At 39.8% G+C, this 22,686-nt stretch overlaps 2 protein-coding genes across 2 annotated transcripts; one reads left to right on the top strand and one right to left on the bottom strand.

Annotated features, from left to right (window-relative positions):
- The first annotated feature begins 2,392 nt into the window (after nt 1-2,392).
- LOC137201260 (interferon a3-like) lies at nt 2,393-8,182 on the top strand. Its single transcript, XM_067616212.1, has 6 exons — nt 2,393-2,718; nt 6,391-6,465; nt 6,895-7,050; nt 7,198-7,275; nt 7,521-7,598; nt 7,847-8,182. The coding sequence occupies exons 1-6, from the start codon at nt 2,602-2,604 to the stop codon at nt 7,964-7,966; spliced, it is 624 nt and encodes a 207-aa protein (XP_067472313.1). The 5' UTR covers nt 2,393-2,601; the 3' UTR covers nt 7,967-8,182.
- A 3,390-nt stretch (nt 8,183-11,572) lies between these two features.
- Nucleotides 11,573-15,493, bottom strand: LOC137168181 (DELTA-sagatoxin-Srs1a-like). The gene is made up of 3 exons (XM_067570688.1): nt 15,464-15,493; nt 14,570-14,655; nt 11,573-13,153 (listed from the first exon to the last, which is right to left on the bottom strand). The coding sequence occupies exons 2-3, from the start codon at nt 14,641-14,643 to the stop codon at nt 12,730-12,732; spliced, it is 498 nt and encodes a 165-aa protein (XP_067426789.1). The 5' UTR covers nt 14,644-14,655; nt 15,464-15,493; the 3' UTR covers nt 11,573-12,729.
- Nucleotides 15,494-22,686: the final 7,193 nt, after the last annotated feature.

Genomic DNA, 22,686 nt, shown 5'->3' with positions numbered 1-22,686 from the left:
GAGTTACTTGGTTCAGGGTTCAGGGTTCAGGTTCAGGGTTCAGGTTCAGGGTTCAGGTCAGGGTTCAAGTTCAGGTTCAGGTTCAGGTTCAGGTTCAGGGTTCAGGGTTCAGGGTTCAGGGTTCAGGTTCAGGGATCAGGTTCAGGGTTCAGGGTTCAGGGTTCAGGTTCAGGTTCAGGGTTCAGGGTTCAGGTTCAGGTTCAGGGTTCAGGGTTCAGGTTCAGGGTTCAGGGTTCAGGGTTAGGGCATCAAATCCACTGCAAGGTTAATTATGGTTGAATAACTGTTTTGTGAAGGTCATGTAGACTTGGAACCTGGCTGGGGGGGGGGGGGGGGTACTTTAGACACTAGACACTTAGACACCTCCCAGACCACATGTGTCCAACTCAAGGCCCGCAGGCTGAATCTGGTCCAGGACCTCATGTTATGTGGCCCACGAGGAGCCACGTGTATGAACGTGTGGGATCAGCTGTGGATTAAAATGTGTGAGAACGTTTCTGTCAGACACACTTTACAGGTCTAACGGACGAATAACATTTTAAACCAGACCGGGAACCAAATCAAACACAACCTGACCGAGACCCGAGTGAGACACGTCACCGTGACGTCACCTCAGCCGCCATCATTCAGCCGCCACAGTTAGCAGGTTATGAGGAACGTCGCAGCTCCTGATAAAATAAAATGTGTTGATCAAAACTAGCAGATACAACAAAGAAAGACGAGGTTAACAGTGAAAAACACATTTAAGGATGACGGGACTGAGAAGGTCGTGTTCATGTTGCCTGCAGGAAGGATGAGACCATTGTGCTTAAACTGCAATCAATCAGTGACCATAACCACGACCACGATGCCAAACATGAACAAAAGTATCCCACAAACATGAAGAATACATACATTATATACGTACATATGTATCGGTTTGTCTGTTATTCTTCCTTTATCTCGAGTCTCAGTTTCAAACTATGTGTTGCTGTTTTTTACATGGTCACTTGATGGCGCTGTTGCCTTGTTGGAGAATTACTCCTGAATTGTTCAATAAAGTTTGGAAGAAACATTTTGTTGAGATGACTGTGTATTACACCGTTAGATGCTGAAACAAATCTCAGATTTAACAAACTTCTCTTTTAATAATCCAGAATTTACAAAAGCCTCCAAAAGTCTCAGATAAAATGAACATCTGGTTGGTTTCACACATTTATTGCAGGTGAAACATTTAAACCAAACCCAGAGGAAGTCAAACCCCAAACAGGACTGAAAACTGCAGCCTGTCTTCTTTAGCGAACATACAGGCTGCTGCTGTTTAAGTGTTTGTTCCTTCATCGCCGCCAGCAGTTCAGCTGCTTCTGAAAAGTTTTATTTATATCATTTAAATATAACCACGTGCTCTTGAGCCTTCGTCACAATAAGTTGTTTGTCTTTACTTAATCTATATTTCTTGTTGCTGACTTGTTGCAGACTCACCTTCATCCTACACGACAAACTCCTGACCCCTGACCCCTAACCCCTGACCCCTAACCCCTGCCCACTAACCCCCCCCTCCTCGTGCCTAGACGTGACCAGGTGGGTGTGTGGTGCAGATACTGCACGCTCGCTGCAGCTGCATCGGACTCCAGAAAGTGAAACAGGAAACAGAAAATGAGACTGACGTCAACAGATTGAGCCTTCAGAATAAAAGTTGATGATTGTAACATGAGCTATTTTACACATTTAGACACACACACACACACACACACACACACACACACACAAACACACAAACACACACACACACACACACACACACAAACACACAAACACACATTGATCTCTACGATTCTGTTGGCAAAGCGACACGATGCCAGCTTTTATTTTGTCGTCACTTTCTGTGGTGTTTGGAAAATGAAAGCGGAGGGACTTACACACACACACACACACACACACACACACACACACACACACACACACACACACACACACACACACGACACCAGTTTGATTAGTGATCAGATCTGTGACTGTGAACATTTACATATTTAATAAATACTGAATAAAATAATCAATAACAACAGCAGATAGAAACCAGAGCAGATATGAGTCTCATCTGTTGTTTGAATGGAAGAATGTGAACATAATGAATTATAGAGAAAGTGTTATTTAAACCTGCCTTCTATCTTTAAACTCATGTTGTTATTACAATCAGTCAAAGCTTAAATGTCAATTAGCTGCTTCTTGAAGAACGTCCTTCCTTTGTTTCACCAACATTTGTTGTATTTTATCCTGCTGTTGCTGTTGTCTTGGTTTTATTAAACTGTCGGTTCTGTTTGTGCTGCGTAACATGTGATCAAGGTCTAAAGACACATAAACAAACAAATAAACATATAAATATATAAATATATAAAGAAAGAAAGAAAGAAAGAAAGAAAGAAGGAAAGAACTTTCTCTGCTGTGTGGAAAGTGAGAGTTGAAACATGGCGGGAATTTCTGTCTTTCTGTTTTCTGTTTCCTGTCTGCAATAAAAGTCGAGAGCTGCAGCATGTCGGACACACTGAGACGCATCCTACTCTTCTTCATCATCTTCATCAGACACTGAGACATACAGCTCTCCGCAGCATCATCTTCATCATGTTGTTCGTGTTCTTCGTCCTCTGCAGCGCCCTGACGCCGGCTCTCTGCTGTGATTGGCTCGATCAACGGTTTAGTCACGTGAACAACAAATGTCTGACTCACCTGAAGCTCATGGTGAGTACTGACACCAGGTCCTGGAGGAGTTTCAAGGGTCCTGGAGAAAGAGTTAGAGGTCCTGGAGAAAGATTTAAAGGTCCTGGAGGAAGGGTTAGAGGTCCTGGAGGAAGGGTTAGAGGTCCTGGAGGAAGTTTTAAAGGTCCTGGAGGAAGGGTTAGAGGTCCTGGAGGAAGTTTTAAAGGTCCTGGAGGAAGGGTTAGAGGTCCTGGAGAAAGAGTTAGAGGTCCTGGAGGAAGATTTAAAGGTCCTGGAGGAAGGGTTAGAGGTCCTGGAGGAGGTTTGAAAGGTCCTGGAGGAAGGGTTAGAGGTCCTGGAGGAAGATTTAAAGGTCCTGGAGGAAGGGTTAGAGGTCCTGGAGAAAGAGTTAGAGGTCCTGGAGGAAGATTTAAAGGTCCTGGAGGAAGGGTTAGAGGTCCTGGAGGAGGTTTGAAAGGTCCTGGAGGAAGGGTTAGAGGTCCTGGAGGAAGGGTTAGAGGTCCTGGAGGAAGGGTTAGAGGTCCTGGTCTTGTTGTATGAGCTAACATTGGTTTTATCTGTTTTGCTAAAGTCAGTCTTACTGTTTAGTTAGTTGTGTTGTTAGTGTGTTGTTAGTGTGTTGTTAGTGTGTTGTTAGTTGTGTTGTTAGTGTGTTGTTAGTGTGTTGTTAGTGTGTTGTTAGTTGTGTTGTTAGTGTGTTGTTAGTGTGTTGTTAGTGTGTTGTTAGTTGTGTTGTTAGTGTGTTGTTAGTGTGTTGTTAGTGTGTTGTTAGTTGTGTTGTTAGTGTGTTGTTAGTGTGTTGTTAGTGTGTTGTTAGTTGTGTTGTTAGTGTGTTGTTAGTTGTGTTGTTAGTTGTGTTGTTAGTGTGTTGTTAGTGTGTTGTTAGTGTGTTGTTAGTTGCGTTGTTAGTTGCGTTGTTAGTTGCGTTGTTAGTGTGTTGTTAGTGTGTTGTTAGTGTGTTGTTAGTGTGTTGTTAGTTGTGTTGTTAGTTGTGTTGTTAGTTGTGTTGTTAGTGTGTTGTTAGTGTGTTGTTAGTTGTGTTGTTAGTGTGTTGTTAGTGTGTTGTTAGTGTGTTGTTACTGTGTTGTTAGTTGTGTTGTTAGTTGTGTTGTTAGTGTGTTGTTAGTTGTGTTGTTAGTGTGTTGTTAGTTGTGTTGTTAGTGTGTTGTTAGTGTGTTGTTAGTTGCGTTGTTAGTTGCGTTGTTAGTTGCGTTGTTAGTGTGTTGTTAGTTGTGTTGTTAGTGTGTTGTTAGTTGTGTTGTTAGTGTGTTGTTAGTGTGTTGTTAGTTGTGTTGTTAGTGTGTTGTTAGTGTGTTGTTAGTTGTGTTGTTAGTGTGTTGTTAGTTGTGTTGTTAGTGTGTTGTTAGTGTGTTGTTAGTGTGTTGTTAGTTGTGTTGTTAGTGTGTTGTTAGTTGTGTTGTTAGTGTGTTGTTAGTGTGTTGTTAGTTGTGTTGTTAGTGTGTTGTTAGTGTGTTGTTAGTTGTGTTGTTAGTGTGTTGTTAGTGTGTTGTTAGTTGCGTTGTTAGTTGCGTTGTTAGTTGCGTTGTTAGTGTGTTGTTAGTTGTGTTGTTAGTGTGTTGTTAGTTGTGTTGTTAGTGTGTTGTTAGTGTGTTGTTAGTTGTGTTGTTAGTGTGTTGTTAGTTGTGTTGTTAGTGTGTTGTTAGTGTGTTGTTAGTTGTGTTGTTAGTGTGTTGTTAGTTGTGTTGTTAGTGTGTTGTTAGTGTGTTGTTAGTGTGTTGTTAGTTGTGTTGTTAGTGTGTTGTTAGTGTGTTGTTAGTTGTGTTGTTAGTGTGTTGTTAGTGTGTTGTTAGTTGTGTTGTTAGTGTGTTGTTAGTTGTGTTGTTAGTGTGTTGTTAGTGTGTTGTTAGTTGTGTTGTTAGTTGTGTTGTTAGTTGCGTTGTTAGTGTGTTGTTAGTGTGTTGTTAGTGTGTTGTTAGTGTGTTGTTAGTTGTGTTGTTAGTTGCGTTGTTAGTTGCGTTGTTAGTGTGTTGTTAGTTGCGTTGTTAGTTGCGTTGTTAGTGTGTTGTTAGTGTGTTGTTAGTGTGTTGTTAGTGTGTTGTTAGTTGTGTTGTTAGTGCGTTGTTAGTGCGTTGTTAGTGTGTTGTTAGTTGTGTTGTTAGTGTGTAGTTAGTTGTGTTGTTAGTTGTGTTGTTAGTGTGTTGTTAGTTGTGTTGTTAGTGTGTTGTTAGTGTGTTGTTAGTTGTGTTGTTAGTGTGTTGTTAGTGTGTAGTTAGTTGTGTTGTTAGTTGTGTTGTTAGTGCGTTGTTAGTTGCGTTGTTAGTGTGTTGTTAGTGTGTTGTTAGTGTGTTGTTAGTTGTGTTGTTAGTGTGTTGTTAGTGTGTTGTTAGTGTGTTGTTAGTGTGTTGTTAGTGTGTTGTTAGTTGTGTAGTTAGTGTGTTGTTAGTTGTGTTGTTAGTGTGTTGTTAGTGTGTTGTTAGTGTGTTGTTAGTTGTGTTGTTAGTGTGTTGTTAGTTGTGTTGTTAGTGCGTTGTTAGTTGTGTTGTTAGTGTGTTGTTAGTGTGTTGTTAGTGCGTTGTTAGTGCGTTGTTAGTGCGTTGTTAGTGTGTTGTTAGTTGTGTAGTTAGTGTGTTGTTAGTTGTGTTGTTAGTGTGTTGTTAGTTGTGTTGTTAGTGCGTTGTTAGTTGTGTTGTTAGTGTGTTGTTAGTGTGTTGTTAGTGTGTTGTTAGTGTGTTGTTAGTTGTGTTGTTAGTGTGTTGTTAGTTGTGTAGTTAGTTGTGTTGTTAGTTGTGTTGTTAGTGTGTTGTTAGTGTGTAGTTAGTTGTGTTGTTAGTTGTGTTGTTAGTGCGTTGTTAGTGTGTTGTTAGTGTGTTGTTAGTGCGTTGTTAGTGTGTTGTTAGTTGTGTTGTTAGTGCGTTGTTAGTGTGTTGTTAGTGTGTTGTTAGTTGTGTTGTTAGTTGTGTTGTTAGTTGTGTAGTTAGTGTGTTGTTAGTTGTGTTGTTAGTTGTGTTGTTAGTGTGTTGTTAGTGTGTTGTTAGTGTGTTGTTAGTGTGTTGTTAGTTGTGTTGTTAGTTGTGTAGTTAGTGTGTTGTTAGTTGTGTTGTTAGTGTGTTGTTAGTGTGTTGTTAGTTGTGTTGTTAGTTGTGTTGTTAGGTGTGTTGTTAGTGTGTTGTTAGTGTGTTGTTAGTGTGTTGTTAGTGTGTGGTTAGCTGTGTTGTTAGTTGTGTTGTTAGTGTGTTGTTAGTTGTGTTGTTAGTGTGTAGTTAGTGTGTGGTTAGTGTGTTGTTAGTGTGTTGTTAGTTGTGTTGTTAGTGTGTGGTTAGTGTGTTGTTAGTGTGTTGTTAGTTGTGTTGTTAGTTGTGTTGTTAGTTGTGTTGTTAGTGTGTTGTTAGTTGTGTTGTTAGTGTGTGGTTAGTTGTGTTGTTAGTTGTGTTGTTAGTGTGTGGTTAGTTGTGTTGTTAGTTGTGTTGTTAGTGTGTTGTTAGTTGTGTTGTTAGTGTGTTGTTAGTTGTGTTGTTAGTGTGTTGTTAGTTGTGTTGTTAGTTGTGTTGTTAGTGTGTTGTTAGTTGTGTTGTTAGTGTGTTGTTTGTTGTGTTGTTAGTGTGTTTTCATCTTTAGTGCTAGGAAGCTTTTGTTTTAATTAAATCAGTAAAGATTCACTAACACATAAAATCGTTGTATATTTATTGGTGTTTGTGTTTAACACACAGCTGAGTCACTGTGCTGATGTTTCAGGGCGATCCGCTGACTGAGGAGGAGAGTCCAGTTCCCTTTCCATACGATCTCTACCAAAGCATGAGGAACACACAGGTACTGTCACACACACTGACTGCTTCACCTGTATGTTACTATTCACACATTAACATACAAACATCTAAACACAACTTTTTTTCTTCATTGACATAAAACAATCACAAGTTCTTCTTCCACAACATAATATATAAAATATGAAAATATTCATCTCACAGTTTGATGATTAACCTCCAGTTGTTGCATAAATAGCACAAATACCAGAAACCTTTACATAATCCCTCGATGTCACAGTTATTAAACACCTGATCCACCAGAATAATGTGGTTTTGGAACCAAGATTCAAAAAAAGACGGACTTGTGTTCATAAATATGTCCTTATTGTTTCATGTGAAATTTGTAGTAAACAAACAAACTGTTACGCTGATGACACTCTGCTCTGTCAGCCAATCAGAGAGCCAGGATTCACAGCTGTCTGTCTCTGTCCAGGTGTTGGAGTCCCAGCTGTTGTTCATCAGAGACAGTCTGAAGCTTATTTCTGATCTCTATCACCACGGCAACCGCTCCTCCGCTGCCTGGAACACCAACGAGGAGACCAACTTCCTGATCACCATCGACAGACAGAACGAGGAGCTCAACAAATGCGTGAGTACTCAAATACTTACAAAAATACTTTAAACACTTTAACTCCTGTCAGCAGTTTGACTTCACCTGAAGCTTTAAGTGAGACTGTCAGAGTTTCAGCTTCAGGTTTTACTGCAGAATTAAACTCGGAACTGTTTTTGTTTTCAGGTTTCGATTGAAAAACCAGTTAAAGTCCTGCTGAGAAAATACTACAAGAGACTGGAAAAAAGCGCTCTGCACCGTACGGTAAGTACAAGTCCTGATGTAGTACTGTGTGTACTGACTGTAGTACTGAGTGTACTGACTGTAGTACTGAGTGTACTGACTGTCGTACTGTGTGTACTGACTGTAGTACTGTGTGTACTGACTGTCGTACTGTGTGTACTGACTGTAGTACTGTGTACTGCATACAGGGGGACAGTACTTCGTCCTGGGAGTTTCAGCTTCAGGTTTTACTGCAGAATTAAACTCGGAACTGTTTTTGTTTTCAGCTTCCGGTTGAAAAACCAGTCAACGTCACGCTGAGCGAATACTACAAGTCACTGGAAAAAAGCGCTCTGGACCGTACGGTAAATACAAGTCCTGATGTAGTACTGTGTGTACTGACTGTAGTACTGAGTGTACTGACTGTAGTACTGTGTGTACTGACTGTAGTACTGTGTGTACTAACTGTAGTATTGTGTGTACTGAGTGTACTAACTGTAATACTGTGTGCACTAACTGTAGTACTGTGTGTACTGACTGTAGTACTGTGTGTACTAACTGTAGTATTGTGTGTACTGAGTGTACTAACTGTAGTACTGTGTACTGCATACAGGGGGGCAGTGCTGCGTACTGGGAGCTGATCAGGATGGAAACTAAACGGCACCTGGACCAGTTGGAGATGCTGGTCTCCATCATCACCAGCAGGAGGCGCTCTGCAGCGTCTCCACACTAACTGTCTGTTTCATGTTCATCATGTTTCTCTGTGAGAACACTGATATTTTATTTATTTATTTGTTTATTTATTTACTTTATTTACTATTTATTTACTATTTATTGTCTTCTGACAGTTTTGTATTTAAAGACATTTTGTATGATTTTACTTGAAAACATAAAACTGGAAACATTTTACAAACTGACACAATAAAGACGTTTTTTGCAGCTCTGTTTAATATGTTTTTAATGTTTAGTGATCAAAGCACGTTGCAGCAGTCGGGTGATGCGTATTCATGTTAGATGATGTCTGGAGTGATCATCACACTGCAGTGAGCTCTCTGACAGGTGACATCATTCTCTAACTCTGACCTGATGTACCTTCAAACTGCCAGTCTCAGCCAATCAGACAGCAGATACTCTGCAGCTCCAACATCATCACTGTTTATCAGGTTCCATGATGCTGATGGTACAAACAACATGTGTTGGACAGAAAAAACAGCATCCTGAGGATTTATCTGTTCTTAGAGTCTGACCAATAGTGGAGCTGCTCATATAAAGTGTGTCCTGAGGGTGGCGCTGGAGGAAAGATGGTGGAGTCATGAACATCTGGGGGGAGAGCAGGACGCTTACTGATGACACATTTAAACATCAGCGTTCTCAGGCTCGGCGTCTGGCAACAAAACATCCAAACAAACTAAAGCAGACTGGATCGTCAGCTGTCTTATATTAAAGCAGGTTTGATTCCATTCAAATTTTACTTGTATATAATTATCTCATATAAGGCAGTTCAAAGGGCTTTATGTGACAATAAAATAATACAAAAAATGTGCATATATATACACAAACATACATACATATTAGTGATGTGCAGAGAGCCTAGTATTTGTATTTGTTGAGGCAGCAAATATATATTTGTATTTGAATAAAAGTGGAAATAGTAAAAATTCAGGTTTTATTTTATTACGCTTTTAATTTTAGAAAATTAAAGTGTTGAAATAAGTGTTCATGAATAAACTATCTTATGAAGGACGACGTCCCCACACCGGGTCTGGAACTGGAGTCTCCCAGATCAGAGACGACTGCGCTGACTACTGAGCTAAAACTTTACTCATCACCTCATTGCAGACAGACCTCTACCTGTTTACACACCCATAACACACAGACAGCACAGCCTGTAACATGTAGAAGAACTTCAAAGGTGATTTTTGCTTTGCACTTTTAATTTATTGTCTATTTTTTACAACCTAACTTTGTGGAAAGAAGAAGGGGAAGAACAAGTTATGGAGAGTCTCTTGGGAGCAGTTTGCATGTGTCAGTAGTTCAGCTTTATCTCTGGGGAACACCCCCAACTCCAGGACTGATGTCCAAATTAGGAAATGTGCGTCATGCAGCAGGTGGATGTGACTCCCCTCACTGAGACCTGCTGATAGACGTCACAGCGGAGCAGAGGAGAGACACTGAGATAGTGATGTAACCGACCTGCACGCTGGTATCTGACGTGTTTTATTTTCTTCCTAGAAACAATAATTTCTCATTTCTAATAATAATCTGATTTTGGAGATTTTTTTGAGTTGAAAAATGCATGACTGGACAACATTTTTCACTTGAGCATCAAAACAGAGAGCTGCTGAATAGAAATAACTCCAAGATTTCTAGCAGCCTGCTTAATATTTTTGGTCAGGGAACCAAGCTTACTTTGAAGCAGGCTGGTAGAATTTGAAGGACCAACGACTATGACCTCAGACTTATTGTCATTAAACTTTAAAAAGTTTTGGGACCGCAAACATTTAATATCACTGAGGCAGGCAAACAGATTATCAAGACTGCTGGGGTTGTTGGATTTAAGAGGGATATATAACTGTGTGTCATCCATGTAACAGTGGTAGGAGATACTATGGTTCTGAATAATGTGGCTGAGAAGAAGCATGTACACTGAAGGAAAGGATAGAGCCTTGAGGAACACCACAATTAAAATGGGCAACAGTGGCACAGGAATTTGCTATAACAGAGAAGGTTCTATTGGAGAGGTAAGAACGTAGTAGATGTGGAGAAGTTCCCTTGAAACCAAGCCAGGTGTCTAGATGGTGCAAAAGAATGGACTGTGGAAAAGAAGAGGACCCAGGATGGAGCCCTGAGGGACCCCACACACTTAGTTGTATTTGTTGGAATGGAAGTCTCCAACTGGAGAACTGTGTCAGACCCACCCAGTCTCTCAGTCTATCCAGCAGGATCCCATGATCCACTGTGTTAAATGCAGAGTTTAGGTCGAGGAGTATTACGACCGAAGTTTTTTTTAAATTTTTACTGTTGATCCTAATGTCATTAACAAATTTTAAAAGAGCATTTTCTGCATATATTTATCATATATGTTATTATCTGTAATGCTGTAAGGTAAATTTATTTATATAGCACATTTATACCCAGAGGCAGCACAAAGTGGTTTACCAAGTGCACAGGCAAAAGCACAAAAAACAAATTATAAAGACAATAAAAGCAAACAAGCAAAAGCAAACAGAGAGTAAAAACAATAAAAACAACAAAATGTGCTGAAACAGGCCAATTTCTCAATACATAAGAGAGAGTTGTGCCCTTACTCTAAACGCCTCTCATGCAGACTATCGGTAGATGCTGCAATTTACCCATGTTCCCTAAACACCTCACATGAAGGCATCAGTAGACTTCCGGCAGTGCATGTTCAAAACGTGCCTGAGACATCCTGAACTATGTCTTGAACATACATACAAAATTCCCACGTGTGAGGAACGTGAATAGAGTTTAACTCTCCAAACTTGTTCAATTCATTCTCTATGGTAGTTCTTATCACTATGGATGTAATCCCACCTCTGACCACAAAGCGGGTTGCAATGGCAGAGTGGCGCTGTCTATATTTCTGCTCATTGAATTCACATGCAGAAGAAGAGGCAAATCAACGTTATCAACGTAATTTATGAGGTATTTTTATATGTTTCTTGAGAACTGCTCATCCAAACAACTTCACACACGACATTTCCTTGTTTCCCCAGCGATCCACCTGCCAGGTATGAAGTAGATCGGATGAACAGTTCTCCAGATACACGAAGGACAAACACACATCCATACATACATCCACACATAGATTCCTTGATTTATTTAGAGAGATAAACTGCATTTAAGAATTTCACACAGTTTGGAGAATCATAATTTTTCATTTGAGGATTGTACCAAAAAAGAAAGAAAAAAAAAGAAAATGAAAAGTGACATTATAAACTAAAATCTGATATGAAATATAAACATCACTGAGGAAATGAAATTATGACATAAAAACTGGCTTTTGAAATAAAAATGTCTATAATTAAATAAAACTGTTATATGAATATAAATGATGAAATATTTCATTAGAATGAGTTTTAATATTTTCTTCAATTATTTCACCAAATTGTTTGTTCATTTATATATTTAGACATTTTATTCATGTGACTGTTTATTTCATGTTTTCCCTTTTTTAACATTGAGCACTTTCATAGTTTTGTTCCGTAGTTAAATTAGTTTGTACACTTAACATTTGAGACTAATATTGAATTTTGCATTTTGTCAAATTAACAAACACACTTCAGACCATTTTATTAATGTTCAGAGTTTATTTGTCTTATAGACCTGAGTGACTGAGAGCAGATGTAGAGATATATAGATAGAAACATTTAACCAGTCAGTCAACCAGTCAGTTAACCAGTCAGTCAACCAGTCAGTTAACCAGTCAGTCAACCAGTCAATTAACCAGTCAGTTAACCAGTCAGTCAACCAGTCAGTTAACCAGTCAGTCAACCAGTCAGTCAACCAGTGTTTAACCAGCCAGTTAACCAGTATTGAACCAGTCAGTTAACCAGTGTTTAACCAGTCAGTTAACCAGTCAGTTAACCAGTCAGTCAACCAGTCAGTTAACCAGTCAGTTAACCAGTCAGTCAACCAGTGTTTAAACAGCCAGTTAACCAGTATTGAACCAGTCAGTTAACCAGTATTGAACCAGTCAGTTAACCAGTTTTGAACCAGTCACTGCAGCATGTTTTTAAGTTTTTAAATAAAAAATCAGTTCAGCACAAAATAAAATGTGTTTGATCAACATCTGAGTAGATTCATCTCTTTAACTTAAACTACACTTTCTGTCTTACTGGGCCAACTGGGATTGACTGATTGATTGATTGATTGATTGATCGATTAGTTGATAGTTGATTGAATGCATGGAGGAAAAAGCTGAGAATAAACTAGAAAATAAATGTTGAGAGCAGAAAGAATCAGGTCTGACAGGTTTGCAGCAGGTAGGAAATTTTTGAGGGCATTTCTATGTTGCATGACTGATCAATATTCAGTGACTCCTATTAAAAAAAGTGATGAGAGCAGCCTAATTTATAATGTAAGAACATTTAATGGGTAAAAAATACTCAGTGAGTTATAATCCCAGTTACAGATTATAACTGGGAGTATTTTTAACCATTTAATGCACATTTCATCAAAAGTATAAAGAATAAACAAACATTACGTAACGTCACAGTTCATCATCTCAACAACGTTGCTGATTGTCTTCATGTTCTGTTCTCTGTGGTTTAAAATAACGTGCACTCTGACAGCTTTGGAACTAAATCAGGACACACTTTCTAAAACATATTAAGTCTTTGTTTAACTGGTTATTTTACATTTAAAAGCCCCGTTATCCCAATTCAAAGGCAACTTTACATTCTTTTAGGGGCGTTTTACCCCGAGCCCCCGTTCATTTCCAACCCTGGTTGCTTAATATGTCAACTTTCTCACTCACTTTTCCCACACATTGCAAACTTGCACCTTGATGTCAGGTTGGCAAGTGTCTGACATGGAGGCTCTGATGGTAACAAGTTTACTGTAAGTCAGAGTGCCGTCTGCAGCTTTACGTCTGACAAACCCTTCCTCTGTTTCTTTAGCCATCTGATGATGAAGATCACGATCACATTTTTTGGCCATGTCAAAGACTCCCACTGCACACGAGTTATAGTACAGGCTGAAATCATAAGGATTATCAAACATAACAGCTATTTTTCCATCGAGTTGCTTTGTGCATCCATTCAGGAGATCGTAGGTGAAGACTCCAACAGATCCACGGGCTGTGTCATGAGTCTTGATGAACAGAGCGCTGCCAGATTCAGAGGGGCCAAGCGTCAGTGGAAAAGGTGTTTCACAGGATCCACTGTGAGTGTACCAACTGGTCACAGAAACAAGAGAAACATTTTAGTGACTAAAAGACAACAGATAGATTCATTTTTGAGTGTTCAATACAGACATAATGTGTGGAACTGGAGGCGGAGGGAAACTGCTAGTTTAGCTCCATTAAAAAAGAAAAAATAAACCTTTAACCAGACCCAAAGCAAAACAATTTTTTAACACAATATAAAGTCAATGACATCTCTGAATTGGGCTACAAATGTATGGTGATGATACAGTTTTATTTGTGGCAGCAAAAACACCTACTGTAGCTGCAGCCAAACTAACAGACTGCTCGGGTAAGGTGGCACACTGACACTTCCTGCCAAACACTGAATGTTTGAAAAACTGTCTCTATGTGCTTCTCAGCCAGAAAAATCACAATCACAAACACTTTACAAGTGAGGATAAAACACAGTGAACGAGAGACAGTTCAGGAGTTTAAGTATCTTGGAATTGTTTTGGACCCTCAGCTAAGATTTGACAAACATAATAAAGTTAGGTAGAATCTTCAAACCTTTAGGCAAATCAGACACTGATTACCATTTCATACAACTCTATTATCTATACATGAAATGATATTTTCACATCTCTCATACTGCATAACCTCTTGGTCTCAGGCATTAAACCACTAACAAACCTTTCTAACCAAGCTATCAAAGTTCAAGAAATACCTGAGATTTCATCATTACAATATTCTAAAAAGTATAATTTTCTCAGTTTTGATCATTTTATTAATTACTCCAACCTCACACTTACATTTAAATGTCTCCACCATCTAGCTCCACCCATCCTCAACACTTTCATGACTAGACGTCACTATACTGCCACTAACACCCGAAATACACCAGAAGGAAACTAGAATTAGACACTGTCAGACTTCCTTTGATCAACTGCGTTCTCCATTAAAGGCACAACCCTCTGAAATTCCCGACCTGCCAGTTCAAAGCAGGTTCTGGATTTTAAAATGTTTCCTACAACAGTCAAGTCCAGTTATCATGACACCAACTAGTCATTATTTGTTCATGCTAAAATGTTTTGTGATATGTTTTGTCTGTTGTCATTGATGGTTGCTGCTCTTGCTTTATTAATATATGCACTGATTTTAAACTGTAACATCTCATTTTAATGATTACTTGACCCGTCAATGCCCATCAAGGGACTGGTGTTGGACATTATTTTTGATTATATACACATGTACAGCACATCGGACACTATTTCAGTTCAATTAACTGTGGGAACAAATTCTTTATTCCAGTTCAAAAGAAAGAAAACGAAACAATAAGAAAGAAATTGTTGTTGTGATTTACTCAATGTTGATATTGATTCTGATATCCCCAGGATTATTAGGAGAGGGTCTATGGGGTCAAATAATGTAAGAAAAGACAGACTGGGAGAACCTGAACTATGTACTCACAGTGGGTTACACAGGGTGTACTTGGAGGTCTTATTCTCAACCTCAATGCTGCACTGGCGATGAGTGTTTCCCATGATGTCTTCAACCTGTACAGCAACACAGAACATGAGACAGATTTGGTATTGATTAAAAATTCACATATCAGCAGACACCATGGGCCTACTTTTGTGCCTGTGCATCATAGAATAGAACAGAACAGAATAGAATAGAATTCAATATGTTTAAGTTATTTAACTAGCAAAGCTGTTGTCAGCTGGTGACGTCACCTGATTTTCGGACATTTTCTCTTCCACTGAGATGCAAACATTTATTGTTATTAACCACAACTGCCTTCTTTCAGCATCTCTCAAAGGAAATCTCTGGAACACATTTTCCAATCACTTGTGTCCTTCACAGCAGATAAACCCTGAACTGAACCATGTTCATGTCTCATGATGTGCAGAGGCAGCAGCAACAGCTGGAGGTCGACTCCGAGACGTCACACAAACACCAAAACTATCAAAATATTAGTGTCTAAAAAGACAAACTGCAAAAATACTCCAGCTATCAAATCTGCAAAGAAAAACGTCACTTCAGTGTTTCCTCTGAGCATCTCGAGTAGTAAAAGCTGGAAAACATCAAACACCACGGCTGAAACTTTGGATTTTGTCCCTCATTTCTTGCAGCGTAGTTGTGTTCAGGGTCAGTATGGAGAGTTTTGTTACAGCGACTACAGCACGTATGAGCACGTCAGGATTGTGTTAAAAAAAACCAACCTGTCCTTAAAATCAACCTTTGTTAAACTGTTCAAACCTGCAGAAACTGATAAACTGAAGTGAATCCTCTCTGCTGCTCAGACTAACATGTTTCTGTTTATTTCCGATATCAAAGTAGAGAAAAGTGTTCAGAACTCACCGAGCCGTCGTCTCTCAATCTGCACCTGAGCTGCAGAATCACCTTTAATTTATATTCATGTACCTGGATCAGCTCCAGGCTCCTCCCCCTCTGTTTTCACTGGAAATACCTGAAGTCACATGACCAGACCTCACCTGTGTCTCATCTGTGCAGCGACTCAGATTAGAGCTGGTTATTATCTCTGATTCTTGTTGTGTATTTAACTCAGCTGAAGGTCGCAGGAACACAGGTGTCTCTCAGTCAAATCAGCAACATCAAATTTGGTATCTAAACACCTTTGTGATGCTAAATTGTGAAGCTTTTGAGTTTTCATGGAACGCCCCAATATGTGTGTTTCACCATGAAACAGGAAGTTGTTGTAACTCCACTTTACATCGTCCAGTCTGCCCCAAATTACTCATGTTTGATAAAAGTCCAGGCCTGAACACATCTACATGTCAATACTGAGTCGTAGTCATAGCGCCACCTACTGACAACAGGAAGTCAGCCTTATGGGACAAACATCATCCGACTTACATGGTGTTTTGTCGACATGTGATAAACACAGCCTGTACTCACTCCCAACTCCTCACATACTGAAGCTTGGTCAGGACCCCGCGCCGTCACTTTTCAACACGCAGTATCACAGTAGTCACTGTTAAAAAAATAATTATATTTTATGATGTGACAAAGCGGTGGTTAAGGTCTGGTTAGGTTTACTCACAAAAACCACTTGGTTGGGGAAAAATCATGGTTTGGGTTCAAATACGAAATAAAACAAAAACAGCAAGGTGGTCTCGAACCGTGCAAACCATCCAGCTCCTAATGAGTAAGTCAGCTTATATAGATGTCATGTGAAATACGTCACTTCAGACATATTGATATGATACGTACTGTGGAAGTGTTAATAATGTACGTATTACAGGTGTTGAAATGTGCATATTCAACGTATCTGTGGTTTGCAGAAACGTACAATGCCAACGTTTTATTCTGGCGAGCAGGCTGAAATTTGTCATCTTATTTAGACTAATGACATCAACGGATTCACTGAGTCTGTGATGGATTTACTTTGTAAAAAAACAGGACCAACGAGAACCATCCGATGCCATAAACACACACAGCAGCAACTCACAGCTGCAGCCTGGAAACATTCACAGTTATAAAGCAGCAGACTACAGGAGAGCAGCAGAGGAGGCGATAAGGAACTACAAGACCTGCAGTTCCAGGAGGGAAACCCCACCAGCATGAGGCAAAGTCTAAGAACCAGGACAGATTACAAGCCCCCATCAGTCCTCAGCCTCTCTGAGTGTGACATCAGGACCAGACGGTGTCAGCAGGAAGCATCTCAGACTATCTGCTGATGTTCACCTGTTCCAGGCTGCATATATGATTCACTATGCATTCTTTAATCGGTTTTCTTTTCTGTATGCAGTAGTGATGTTAGGAAGGAAGAGTAATGATCAATATCTGATTTTCAACAGCGTCTGCAGCGTCTAATCTGAGTAACACTCAAACTGTCAAACTGTTATTATATTATTAACCCTGATTCACCACATATAGAATAATGCCGTATTTATCTTTTAGTGTTTTTTCTAATAGAACACAACTGATAACTTCATCAGTCCAGTACAGATGAACGTGTTCTTCATTCTTTTGCAGTTTCTTCCTGTGAGTTAATACTTCTGTGTTTGTGTTTTTTTGGGATGCAGCTGCAGAAGAGCTGGAAACCATCAGGACCCAGATCTGAGCAGAACTGAACTCTTTATTTTACAACTGTTAACTTCCTGCATGTCAGTAGCAGTGTTACAGACGGGAGAAACTCTTCTCTGAGTCTCGTCAAACGTGTTTGTCTCCTTTGAGGGGATGATGTGACGCTGCAGTCGGCCTCAGAAACAGCTGCTGTCAGGAGGAAGCAGGAGACACGTGTTGTGTTGCAGCTGTTCACTGTGCAGCAGTGCTTTACATGGATGTTCAGACCTGGTTTAACTGGATGAACAGAGTGAACACATCCAGCTGCACAGTCATATAGAAAGTGATGAAGGAAGTGAGTCAGATATTATTGTTGAATCGTATCGAGTGTTTTGGCACAAGACTAAATGCTTTTGGTTTTGTTTGGTAATGTTCAAGGTTAACTGATTGGTCTGCTGTGATATGAGTTTGGCTCCGTTACTGTAAACACATGTGAGCTTTAGTGGCCTGTTTGTTCTCTGCTCTGAACTCTTTGCTTCAATAATTAAAACCTCAAAATTAATTTAGTTCACTGGTTTTGTGTGTACGAGCAAAAGCACAAACTATGCTTTGATTGACAAACAACACTTAGATGAGATCCCACTGGGTTATGTTTTATAAGAATGTTGCGCTGATGACATACTGGCGACTCTAACACAAAAATATACGTTGTACAGTGGAAACTCTTTATATTGATCACGTCTGTCAGGGTCAAATTGATCACTATAAGCAGATGATTATTATAACCAAATGTGTTTCTTTTTCTTTATTTCTCATGCAGATTACCATCTAATTGACATTTGTATATTTATTACATGAATATAAAGTAATACTGAATTCTATTGACTGTTTAAATACAGAACAGCTGTTTAAACTGTTGTTTCGCTGCATTTCATCGGTTCGGTTTTGGCAGTTTGAGGGAGGACAAAACATTACCAGGAAGAGGGGAGGACGTTTCTCATAATTCTCATTATTATTATTTCTCATCATTAAACATAGAGAGGAAATCATTACATCACAAGTCCTTCTTAACAGGGCTTTCTACCTACAATCTCTTATCAGGCTTTGTGACTTGCATGCAGGCCTTTCTTTGTGTGACCTCATGGCATGAAGCCCAACATCCCCCCTTTGGTCTGAAGAGTGGGGTGCTGGCCACAATCTTCGGCAAAAAGTCCCTGTGGGTTGGAAGTGACATGGTGGTCACACAGTCCATGTGCTCCAGAGACAGATGAGAGGCTGGAACGAATATTCCTGAGAACAAGACAGGGTTGAAACAGTCCATACTATTCACAGAGTTGAGAGTTCATAGGGGTTGTCTGGGCAGCTACTGAGGAAAGGTCTGAGGTAAAGTCTGGCTAGTGACAGAGGCAGAGTCTGGGCAGTGTTCTAACAAACCTATGTACATTCAGTATTAACCAACACAATCCTTTTTCTGCTCTTTGGTTATCACCAACAACACAACAAGGTGGTTCGGTTAATAAGCTCACTAATGAAAGAGGTTGGAGTCTGCCAGTGGAATGGTGCAGACTGGTGTGCTGAACGGGAAGGAGGGAGTCCAGTCTGGCCTGTGTGTGTTGAATGTACCTGTAAGAGATGTGTGAATCCTAGTCGTACCTGGAGTTGAAGTGAAATGCCAAGACTATATGTCAGATGTGTCTGTGAAGGTTGCATAGCAGCAGTAGAAGCAGATCTAAAGACTTACCTACACACCTATGTTACACCTGACTTCAAACCTGATATAATCTAAGGCATACAAAGATCATGGAGAAAACAAACTGCAAACTGACAGTGACCATGGCAATGGATGGAGTGGTAGTAAGCGTTAGTGCATACTGGGGTTGTGGGTACAGTACACTACGCTTCACTGTCAGGGACACTACCACGGTGGCTCCACCCCCCTTCAAATGTCAAACAATTACAAGGAAATACATTGCAACTTGACTTAAAATCAGTGTTTTACATATACAGCATACAGACGGCTGACAAATGAAAGGAAAAACCAACATAAAGTGTGTTAGTAAGGTGATGGACCAGCAGAACAGCTTCAGAGCTCCTTGTTATTGATCCTACAGTCTCTGAACTCTTCATCATTGTTCATAAAGATCTTCCTCATGTGATGTTGTGATGATGATGATGAAGAGCGCTGTCTAACACGTCAGCTGGGTTGAGATCAGGTGACTGTGAAGGTCGTAACATGTGATCCATCCTGGAAGAGACCACTCCCATCAGGATAAAGCTGATCACTCACAACTACTTTGTATTGATTAGCAGTGACCCTTCCCCAAACCCTGCCAGCATAACAGAGCCCCCAGACCCCTCACTGTAGGGGTCCAGCATCCAGACCTGGACCAGACCCCCTCACTGCAGGGGTCCAGCATTCAGACCTGGACCAGGTTTTCCTTTAATTTGTCACCCGTCTGTATATAACAAAGTTGAATAACTTCAAGTTCACAGATCTGATCAACTGCTTTTGAAAAGCTTCCTGTGCATATAAACAGCTACAATATTAGTGAAGTTCTTTTGCATTTACTCTGTAAAGATGAGACCTGCTGTCAGGGTGGTGGGTGGAGCAGCTGGACCCAAATGCAAGAGACGGCAGGCAGGATACGATGCAGAATATTTATTGAACAATATAAAGTCACTGGAGACACTGGGAACAGGAACCAGGAACAAAGACCATAAACGCAGGAACACTGAAGATACTTGGAGACAGGAGACAGGAGACAGGAGACAGGAGACAGGAGACAGGAACAAGGAACAAGGAACAAGGAACAAGGAACTGAAGTGAAAACTGGACTATAAATACACAGGGTGTGATTGAAAACTGAACACAGGTGAGTAAAACAAGACACAGGTGAAACACACGAGGTAATCAACAAAGGCGGGAAAACACAGGAAGTAAAGGTAAAAGACACAAGGAGAAAACATTTCAAAATAAAACAGGAACTCAAATAATCAGACAACAGGTGACACAACACACGGGCAGACTGGGAGCTGATGAACTGGGGAAGACACTCGGAGCAGGACTGGGCTAACAAGGGTGAAGCAGGGCAGGTGAGAGGAGAAGCACATAAACACAGGAGGAACACACGAGGGAAACAGAGAACCAAGAGAACAAGAACAAAGTCCAGGCAGGATGTGACACCTGCTGTATTTATGACCTGGAACAGAGATGGATAAGCCAGTGCTTGAACTGAATATATTTAGTTAGTAGTGTATGAAGCTGATGTTGCGTTTTCAAAAGTCAAATCATTCTATATTTGACAAAAACAACAACTAAAGCAACATGTTTTGGAATAATGAAACAGCAGCAGGACAGAAGCTTCAGAGGTTAAATTCTGCAACTTTTGCCTTTAAGAAATAAATGAGAGTAATTATAAGAACCATCATCATCATCATCATCATCATCATCTCTAACTGCTCTGTTTCCCCTTCAGTGGGAGAATCATCAGTGGGATTACATCCACATTGTTTATGCATGGAAGCAGTCTGTCAGTGAAAGTGTGTGTGAAGGTGTGTATATGTGTGTTAGTATCAGGATCAAAGAATGACAGATTTCTTCCGTTCCAGTCCAGATTCACTCTGATCCTCTGGAGCTTCTTCTTCACTGGGAGAACAGTGGGGGGAGCTGGTGGTATTTCCCCAAGTTCCTTCCTGTGTTGTCGAGCAGCTTTATCAGTGGATTTGACACACTGGATGAACACAATTTGTATATAAATTATTATTTGTACATAAATAATATATGAGAAGTGTACACTGTAAACTATTTTATTTGTAGATGGTAAAAGTTTTCTTTGTTGTAGGGACAACTTATAACAACTCTACAGTGGAAAAGGAACTGAACAAGTTAGAGTTGGTTTGATTCACATAAAGTATCAAGGGTTGTTTCAAATGAGAGAAAGTAAACATGACCTGAGACGAGGTTGTATGTTCAGAAAGCATTTAGTAAGGACAAACGCAAAATATCATTGTTTCACAATCAAAGGAGTTCATGTATGAAACAACTGCAGTGAAGAAATGAAAACATGTGGAACACTAATCACATTTAAAAGACTCTTTAAAAATAATATATTGAATGGATATGGGACAGACTTGTGAGGTATTTGTTTGTTTCCAATCTGACTGATTTGTTCTTGTTTTGTTTTTGTTTGATTTGATAGAGATGGGTATCATGGGCACTGGAGTCAAATAATTGAGTTTTCATATTAATCATAAAGTTTATTGTTAAAAGGGGGCAGGACTAGAACAGTTTCTGCTCCTTTTTGAACATGGAATGCTTTATTTGAATTGTTTGCTGATGATTTTGTTTGTTTTGTTTTCTTGCTTATATAATTTATTTTATTTTTTCTTTTAACATGTTCGAAATAAAAAATGAAAAAGCTAAAGACTTAGATCTTTCACCTGATGGACTGAAAAGCAGAAAGAAAAAATAATTCTTCTTCTGTTCACCGCCTGTTGGCACCTTCGTCCCATCAGACCTGACCTCAGCTTTATTGCACTTACTCGCGTTGTCAGATGTACGTCGCGTTGGATAAAAACATCTGCTAAATAAAAATTGTAACATCGTAACAGTTAGTTTTCAGTTCAAATAATAACCAAAAAAGACCTTTAACTGCATCAGACCTGAAGGAAACAAACCAAAGCACGTTAACCTGCTGAATGTGCTCCACTTTGTTAACGCTAACATTATTTTTTAATGCTATCATTACGCTAGGGTTACTCTTTTAATGCTATTGTTAGGTTTGAAAATGCTAACACTACTTTTTTAACTTTACTTCTTTTAATGTTAACATATTTTTCAATGTTAAAATCACTGTTTTTAAGGCTAACGTACCTTATTTAATGCTAACATCACTTTCTTAATGCTAATGTAGACTGGAGCTGTTAGCCTCTAGCAGAGACAGGGGCTACAGAGGTCTGATTACGTCACTTCTGTAACTTGTAGTCTTGAGCCTCTTTCAGACATGCCATCCATCCCTGAAGTGTTCAGGAATATTTCCTGCATGGGGTCATGTGTGAATGGGAGCAGGGATGGATGTTCCAGGAAATCTGCACTGCCAATTTCCCACCTCAAGACCTAGTAACATTTCTGGGAAAATCACAAGACTTGATGCACGGATGACATACTGCGAGTTGGACGGTGCTTGGTTCGGGTTCGTCTGTTTTCAACATGGTGGCCGCAGTTCACTAAAATATGTTTCTGAAAACATTTGAGGTGAGAAATAGGCGATGCAGTAACAGAATCTTGATCCACATTTGATCGGAACTGCCTAGTTTGAAAGTTTGATCTGAGTTTTGTGAGTTTCACCCTCTTCTTCGGCACCCTTCTTCTGTGGTTGGCATCCATAAGTGTTGCAGTACCGCCATCTGCTGGACTGTCCCTTGCCTCATGTATTCCAGCATTGCCATGACATGTGTGAAAAGGTGCAAGACAGAATTGTTCCTGAATGTAGCTGCATGTGTGAATAGTGAAAATCACTAGTGGTGCCTGAAAGGTTTTCTCTGAAATTTATTGG

This window comes from Thunnus thynnus, chromosome 17, assembly GCF_963924715.1.
Source record: "Thunnus thynnus chromosome 17, fThuThy2.1, whole genome shotgun sequence".
Taxonomy (NCBI): Eukaryota; Metazoa; Chordata; class Actinopteri; order Scombriformes; family Scombridae; genus Thunnus; species Thunnus thynnus.
The sequence above is the reverse complement of the archived record's forward strand: the minus strand, read 5'-3'. Positions and strand labels throughout refer to the sequence as shown.

What these genes read in the sequence shown, in the direction of transcription:
- LOC137201260 (XM_067616212.1), top strand. Translation starts at nt 2,602, where the DNA reads ATGTTGTTCGTGTTCTTCGTCCTCTGCAGCGCCCTGACGCCGGCTCTC. An exon ending in TGACTCACCTGAAGCTCATG is followed by an intron (nt 2,719 to 6,390) that starts GTGAGTACTGAC and finishes CTGATGTTTCAG; the next exon opens with GGCGATCCGCTGACTGAGGA. An exon ending in ACGAGGAGCTCAACAAATGC is followed by an intron (nt 7,051 to 7,197) that starts GTGAGTACTCAA and finishes TTTTGTTTTCAG; the next exon opens with GTTTCGATTGAAAAACCAGT.
- LOC137168181 (XM_067570688.1), bottom strand. Translation starts at nt 14,643, where the DNA reads ATGGGAAACACTCATCGCCAGTGCAGCATTGAGGTTGAGAATAAGACC. An exon ending in TACACCCTGTGTAACCCACT is followed by an intron (nt 13,154 to 14,569) that starts GTGAGTACATAG and finishes TTCTGTGACCAG; the next exon opens with TTGGTACACTCACAGTGGAT.